The sequence below is a fragment of the Protopterus annectens genome, chromosome 3.part0 (assembly GCF_019279795.1).
Source record: "Protopterus annectens isolate FY-2018-M chromosome 3.part0, PAN1.0, whole genome shotgun sequence".
Lineage (NCBI taxonomy): Eukaryota > Metazoa > Chordata > Ceratodontiformes > Protopteridae > Protopterus > Protopterus annectens.
The window spans coordinates 1,587,616,248-1,587,624,744 of NC_056731.1; the positions used below are offsets into that span (position 1 = coordinate 1,587,616,248).

At 38.8% G+C, this 8,497-nt stretch overlaps 1 protein-coding gene across 2 annotated transcripts in view; it reads left to right on the plus strand.

Moving 5' to 3' along the window:
- The window catches only part of SDC2 (syndecan 2), a 612,727-nt gene extending 604,528 nt beyond the window's left edge, over positions 1-8,199 (plus strand). For both annotated transcript variants that reach the window (XM_044065625.1, XM_044065626.1), the window contains exons 4-5: positions 4,699-4,822; positions 7,001-8,199. In XM_044065625.1, coding sequence (XP_043921560.1) covers positions 4,699-4,822; positions 7,001-7,164 — 288 coding nt within the window. In that variant the 3' untranslated portion in view covers positions 7,165-8,199. The remainder of the gene's footprint in view (positions 1-4,698; positions 4,823-7,000) is intronic.
- Positions 8,200-8,497: the final 298 nt, after the last annotated feature.

An 8,497-nucleotide genomic window follows, 5' to 3' on the forward strand; every position in this document is an offset into this window, starting at 1 on the left:
CCAGAAAAACAGGGGCAACTAACTCAGTACTTCAAAATACTAGCAAATTGTACCAGGCTAACTGCAAGGAAAATCCTGCAGGCTCTGGGCTTCATGGCATCTTGCATTCTTCTAATCCCATGTGCAAAGTTGCATATGAGGAAACTTCAATGGTACCTAAAAAACCTATGGTCTCAACACAGCCACAGTTTGGAAACAATAATACCACTAATCCCATGTTTGCAAAAGGAATTTCTATGGTGGGCCCAAGCATGCCAAACAAACACAGGTCTACCATTCTGCAAGCCTCAAGCAAATCAAGTCATCACAACAGACGCCTCAGACTACGCCTGGGGGGCATACATGACAGACAGGTGCATTCAGGGCAAATGGTCCCAAAAGGAAAAGCACCTTCACATCAATCAAAAGGAAATGCTAGCAGTGATAAATGCAATTACAGCTTTCAAGGACCTCCTGCATCCAGGGCAATTATTGATAAGAACAGACAAAACCACAGTAATGTGGTACATAAACAAACAAGGAGGAACACATTCATACCCCCTGTGCAGGCTGGCCATGTCACTTTGGAACTTGGCTCTGGAATGGCAAATCGAACTTCAAGCACAGTACCTGCCAGGTTTGGAAAACACGCTGGCAGACAATCTAAGCAGAAATATGACAGACCCGCACGAATGGAAGTTGCATCCTCAAGTGTTTACAAAGATAATCCAAGCGTGGGGAAGGCCAGACATAGATCTCTTTGCCTCCCACAGGAATCATCAATTGACAAAATTCTGCTCAAGGACATTCCATCCAAAGGCCTGGAGAGTGGGCAGCACGGACAGTTTACGCCTTCCCACCTTTGCCTCTTCTGCCCAAGGTGCTCTTGAAAGCAAGAGCAGACAGACCGAAGATGATACTGATTGCTCCAGACTGGCCAAGACAACACTGGTACCCACTCCTGAGGAGCCTAACACATTCTCCTCCCTGGACTCTACCTCTAATGCCTCTTCTACTGACTCAGCACAGCTACAAAACTCTTCACAGTCAGCTGAAAAATCTGGCTGCATGGAAAATTCCTTAACACCACAACAGACCCTACTCTCCAAGGAGGTGCAGGATGTCATTTTGGAGGCCAGAAGGCCATCTTCTAGAAAGGCTTACTCCGCAAAATGGAAACTGTTTTGCGCTTGGAATGAGAAAAAAGGCCAGGATCCTAGAAAACTGAATTTGCCTCCGATATTACAGTATCTAGCTGAGCTGTTGAACAGTGGACTTTCATTTTCCTCCATCAAAATCCATGCCTCAGCCATTTCTGCAGAATACAACGCTGATCCACCCTTATTCTCTCACCCACTCTTAAGACAGTTCCTCAGAGGGGGCTAAGAATATAAGACCTCCAAGGAAACAACCAATACCAGCCTGGGATCTTACTTACATTCTAGAAAAATTAACATTGCCTCCCTTTGAACCAGCTGCCTCAACAGATTTGCAATATTTGTCCTGGAAAACAGCCTTCCTTCTGGCCATTACCTCAGCTCGTAGGGTTTCGGAACTACAAGCCCTCATGGCTGTGCAGCCCTTTCTCATCTTCCATCAGGACAGGGTTTCCCTACGAACCAACCCGTCATTTATGCCTAAGGTAGTATCCAGGGTAGCTTTAAATCAGGCCATACACTTACCTACCTTTTACCCCAATCCTCAAAACAAAGGGGGAAAGGTTGCTACATTCCTTAGACATCCATAGACAGCTACGTTACTATTTGGACAGAACAAAGCCTTTCAGGAAATCAGAACAACTCTTTGGGTCCTATGCTGTAGGAGCTCAAGGGAAGCCAATTTCCAAACAGACTATTTCAAAATGGATAGGCCACTGCATACGGTTTTGTTACTCCTTTCATGGTAAATCTGTACCTGCAGGCATCAGATCCCACTCCACAAGGGCCACAGCTACCTCTACAGCCTTCCTCAGAGGAGTCCCTACCAAAGATATTTTGGAGGCAGCCACTTGGAGTTCTGTGCATACCTTCACTAAACACTACCACCTACCTTTATACTCCAAAACTAGAGCAGGCTTTGCCACTGCTGTGTTGCAGGGCATTCTGGCTCCTCCCAGTTCCACCTAGTGCCTACCACCCTGTGCGTAGCTTTGGGATTCTACCCATCTGTTATGACTGCAACTGTATGCACGATGAACAGTACAGTTTTGTACCTACCATAAATGTAGATGTTCGAGTGCTAATACAGCTGCAGTCCAGGTTTCCCTCCCTCCTTCCCCTCTGGGTACAGACCTAGTGGCTAACTCCTCATCTTACAACTTGATTGGGTTATCCTTCTATGGTGTATTTGCTTACAACTACTGGTTTTTGATTATATTGCAATGCATGATTATATATTACACATATATATATATATATATATATATATATATATATATATATATATATATATATAGCCTTCCTTCTGGGGGCATCTGACATCTGGGGCAAGAAAGACTGAAGAAAATGGCATCGGCTGTGTCTTCTATACCCCTGTCGCACTGACGTCAGGAAAGAAAGCGACAACAACAGACACCGGACCTAGACTTTGGAATTCGGCTGACCGAGGACCCGCCTGACGGCAGGAGAACCCATCTGTTATGACTGCAGCTGTATTAGCACTCTAACATCTACATTTATGGTAGGTACAAAACTACTTTTGCTTCTATACCCCATTCTGAAGCACTTTATTTTATGATGCAGTTAGAGAACAAATCCCCTTAAGTGACACAGTGCTGAATTTTTTTGATGGCCACTATGGAAAATATTTTAAATTACTTGGAGAATTTTTCAAATGAGCTAAAGGGGTGACTATAGGTGTGAGCTGTGCACCCATATATGCCAGTTTAGTCCTATATATGTGGGAGAAAAAAACATGTTTTTGGCTGAAAACTCCCAGAGGACTGGCTAGTCTATTATAGATACCTTGGCAATGTCTTTATTTTATGGAAGTCTGCTAACAGGATAGATGTATTTTTGAATTATCTAAATAGTGTTGGCAACACCTTCCTTTATACAGGAACTGAATCTGAAAACAGTATAGATTTTTTAGATATAAGTTTTGTTTAAAGATAAAACCCAGAGAAGGTTTGGTTTCAAAATTTTTAGAAAGAAAGCTTTCTCCAACAACTACCTGGGTTATGAGAGTAACCATCCAGGACATATGAAGAGAAACATTTTTAAAGGACAGTCTATACGAGCAGCTAGGATGTGCTTGGATTTGGATAGCCTTTTGATGGAAGTAATTATCATAGACATGTTTAAAGAAAGAGAGGGTACCCCCAAGAGTACCTAATGACAATAGTCCAGAAAGTAAAATCAGGATGGGGTAATAAATACAACCCCCTCTTAAACAGCATTTCAGCTATACATGATAAAGGATTCAAAAGCAAATTTAAGTTCCAAAGCAGTATGGTACTACCCTATGGTATGGGCAGTCAGGAAGTGAAACAGTTACTAACAAAAAATTGGATAATCTTTAAAAGTAATCCTGATATTCTTGAACACATTGGACAAGTTCCCAGTTTTATTTATAAGACAGGTAAAAACTTAAAATGGCTATACGACCATGATTTATACCACCAGGTGCCAGGGAAAGGGACAACAAAATGTGGGGCATGTCGACAGTGCCCATTTATTATGGAGACCCATACCATTTGGAACATGTACCCTTCAAAATTATGTTGACAGAGGGCAATTGCAGTACCAGGGGTATTGTTTGTTTGGCTTTGTGTACCACATGTGGTTATTTCTATTTAGGGAAAACAGAACATAGCCTTAGGGAGCGTATTTACGAACATCTATATGGTATTAATAAAGCCAATATAAATGCCCAATGTAAATGCCCATAGTCTAGTTTGTAAAGGTACTAGTAGGTTTAGATTTGGGATTTTGGACATTGTAGTTGACAATATAAGAGGAGATTGGTGGGAACTAGATCTGGAGATCAGAGACTATATTGACAGCTAAAATTAAATGCCATGATACCTCCAGGTATGAACGGCAACAGCACTATTGTCCCCTTCTAAAAAAAAAAAAAAAAAAAAAAAAGCGTGCTCTTTATAAATGTTATTCATAACAGAACATATGTTCTCTTATATGTTTAAGTCAGAATTGATTTTGTTTTATATTCATTACAGGATGTACCATTTTCATGTTGATTATTTTACTTAGAATTGTTAAATGCTTTTATGCTTTGTACCTTTAAGTGCCTCCATACTTAATTATCCTAATTAGTAGCAGATTGTTATATAAAGGATTCAGTTACTAGTGGCATGTATTCTGATGAAGTCTCTTACAGCTTGAGACGAAAGCACTTAACCTTTCATATGTTTTATGTTAATAAATAGTTTTACCTACCTTCGGATTTTGGATTTTTTGGATACTACTGGCATTTGTATTGGATGTAGTGCAGTCGTGTGAGGTCAGTTACTTGCTCAAGATGGCTTTTTATGTTTTCTGATGGTCTTCTTTGAGCCATCTTTTTGACGCACTGTGTTTTGCTAAAAAATAAATGTACACACTGCATGAAGAATGTTACTAGGTTTTTTTCTAATGGCTACACCTATTACACTGGCTAAATGTGATTTAATAAAGATAAAGTACATTCATATTCTGGTATGTTTTTGTTTAAAAGAATTAGACGTAGCATTAACTTTATCATTTGTATTATTAATGGAAGCCTGCTGGACCTGACAAAGGTGAGCCACGGAATTTTGTCACAGAACCTCCAAACAATGTTGACCAGGAAGTTTCTGCAGAAAAGCATTCAGATAGTCTTTTCCAAAGAACGGAAGTGTTGGCAGGTAGGTTACCCTGTGCTTGATACATGCATATGCTCTTGAAAATGTTATAGCTTATTTTTAAGTCATTCTCAAAGGTGACTGGAGATGCTAAGCCTTTGTTATACTTTGCTGGCTTGAGCTGTGGTACAGTTTGTACTTAGTTACTTAATAGCTGCAACACTGTTACTTGGATTGGAAGATTTGTGAAAATGCTTACACTTTTTATAAAATTTAGTCTTCTGCATTCATATGCATGACAGTTGATTTGATAAAAAGTTTTCATCCTGTAGACCTAGGTCTGTTTCATTGAGGGAGTAAGTTTTCATCCTGTAGTCCTAGGTCTGTTTCATTCAATCTCTATAGCAAACTGCAATTTTAAGTCATGCAACCAAGTAAGGTAGATTTGTTAAATGCTGATTAACATTTTGCAGTTTTGAATGTATAACTTTGTCAAAGGTATTGCTAATTTAACAGTACTGTAGTGTACTAATGCACTTCTCCATTTTTTCAGGTAGATTAACAGTGGGCTTCTTGCACTGCATTTATTGTGTGCTCCTTCTACTAGAACAGCATGGATAGCTACCAGTATATTAAGCAACCTGCTATTTTAGGGTACTTTGTAGCCTCTCACATTAAGACTCTTCAGATCTGGAAATCAGCTAAAACAATCCCTTTTCAATTGGCTTGATGTCAGTGTTCCATGGTTCAGGTTCTGTGTAACATACTAATGGTGTTGGATAATTTGCCATTTTTCTTCTCTTGCACACAGGCATGTACTGTTAACTCTGCTTTTTAAGCAGAACATTAGCAAGTTAATAGGTATGGTGTCTTCAAAAACAAATGTTTAGGTGGCATTTGTCCACATTTTCTGCAGTTTTGCATGGCTGTGGAGTAGCATGACTTTTAATTGTGCACAGTTACCTCCCAACGGGTAACACAGGAGCACTTGCTTAATTGTGTAACTTTAGGTTAAATATATATGCTATTAAGAATTAAAGGAATTAGACTTAAGGACTACAGGGTGAAGCTCATTAGCTTGTTTCCTTAATCCTAATGACAAAAAATGACATGGCATTCAGGATTTTTTTTTTATTAAATAAACCTGTTGCAGAAACGTAGCTAGGTTACTTGGCACTATATGAGGACCAGCGATCCTGGTGTCTCCCTCAACTCTAAGTTGAGGACCCAAAAGAGTCCCCTCAAAGTTGAGGACAAAAACGACCCAAAAAAGTCCCCTCACAGTTGAGGACAAAAACATGCAACAAGCAGCTTGGTACAGTAAAACGAAACTCTTCAGACATGATTGCAGAGAGTACCTGCATTCCTTTCTGAATGCTGGTACTGTACCATCAGCATCTGCAGATCTCACCCCTAACACCTTGCATCTAGGGCAGCCTTCGTCTTCTACATGTTTGTCCTGCTATTGGTGCAGTTTGTCTAGAAACAACCTGTGCCAACATCTAAAAAGTGTTCATTGTGATACAATTCTGAATGTCTTTGTCATTTTTTTAATTTAATTTTAATTTGGTAGTAGTTTTTCTTAATTTAGTCTTCACACTGTCTGCCAAACCACCATATCTTAGCAGTTTTCCTTTAGGCATATATTGGTCCTTTGAAACAGATTTTCAGTGAATACAGATAACCTGAAGTCAGGCCTTCAAAGCTGCTTGTGACAAAAGTGGAGATTGCCTTTTTCTCTCTACTGGTGTGTGACCTGAAACTTAGTATATGCAGGTGTATACAATTCTGGGGGGGGGGGGGGTGTTTGCTAAAGGTGGTTTCTGCAAATGGGTTTTAGTTTATTCACTTTCATCAAAAGTGCCTTTGATGGATCAACATGAATCCTTCCTTTATTTAAATAAAAGAAAAATCCTAGTAAGTTTGGATTTTAAGTCTTGACCCATTTCGTACTTTTTTCTGTTTGATGAATATTGAGGTTAATTTCCATTGTAATCCTTTGCAGTTCTGAATCTAGACTGACAAATGTTTGCATCTGGGATTTTATATTTGGTGAGATCTACCTGTTTCTCCCTTTCAGGCTGGTTTGTTTTATTGTAGCTTTTCTGCAAGCATTACTGCACTAAGTTATTTTGCACAAGAAAATTAGTGCGCACATTCTCATAATGGGTAGATATTGTTTAGTGATACTCGTACACTAATTGCTTTGTCTGAATGATGACTTATCTCATTGTTTTGCAGCTGTTATTGCTGGTGGAGTTATTGGCTTCCTATTTGCTATTTTCCTGATTTTACTGCTCGTGTATCGTATGAGGAAGAAGGATGAAGGGAGCTATGATCTTGGTGAACGAAAGCCATCCAATACTGCCTACCAAAAGGCACCTACTAAGGAGTTTTATGCATAAACCTGTATTAGTGTCTCAGTTTGAGATCACTGAACTTTTCTTTTAAATAAGAAAGCTTTTGCCTAGAATAACGAAGACCTTTTTTTTCCTTTTGTAAAAGCCAGTGGGGCTTTTTATGTTAAATCTCTTATTTAAAAACTCATCTATATATTCTAAACTTAATACCCTCAAGTGCTACACTGAATAACAGTGGCTGTGTGTAACTGTTGCTGCTACTGCTGTTCACTGTGTCACTTTGAAACTGCATTCATAATTACAAGAAGAAAATGATGGAAAAATTTTTCGTTATCCTGTTCTGCAAGAACTGTTAATTTTTGTCATAGCATGTCAGACTGATCTAAACAATTAAGATGTATTACATTAATTTATCTGTTGTCAGGACATGTTGAAATTTGCCTTTCTATAACTGGCATGGTGCAATTCGTCTTCATTTTTCAGGTAGCAATATCATAGTGTAAATGTATTTCTTTTGTGTTGTAGATCTTTGTTACTTTGACCTCTTTGTACAAAAGTGTTTTTGGTGTCTGAATGTCCGCTTTTCACTTTCTTTATGGTAGCTTCCAACAGATTGAAAACAGCACGTTATTCTGAAAAGACTGATTTTTAACTGCAGACTGTAAAGCCCCCGCTTGGTAAATCTTCTGTAGAGAAGGTTTGACATAAGCTACTGACAAACTTAAGCAAACCCAAAGATAACAGTATTCTGAAAAGGTGCTGCGTATGTGTGGCCACAATGTTCTTTTCTGTATAAAAAGAAACACACAGAGAAGGTTAGGGAGGGATGGAAAGTGTAGAATTTGCGTGTTTAAAATTTACCTTTTGAGAAGTCTTTTTAAGACTCTGAAGTGCCTACCATTCTTTATTGAGCTTGTACAACCTACTTTAATGACTTTAACAATAAAAGAAAGAATATTGTCTGTATTTTATAAAAACGGGCAGTTGTAATGGTGATTTTTTTGTAAATGTAAAGATGTACACACAGTTACTTGTAATTTGGGAAACAAAAACACTACTGAATAAACAGTGTGGCCTAAAGATTGATGCCTTCATTCATTTACTTTTTTTCATTTCTTTTGCTTGTCTGATCTGTAATTTCAGTAATCATCATGAATTGCCACAGGGATTGAGTTATTCTGTAAAGCTGTTAAGTGATAGTTTAGTTGTAGTAGGAATTATGCATATGTCACGTGAGCTTTGTTCATTCTTCCCTGTTCCCATAGCATCATTAAACACTGAGATGCTTTAAAACTGTGAAGACATGCCTGAAACTCATTTTGCGTGTCTTGCATACTACACAGGCTCATAATGTTAGAACTTGCAAAAGCTGTCTGTC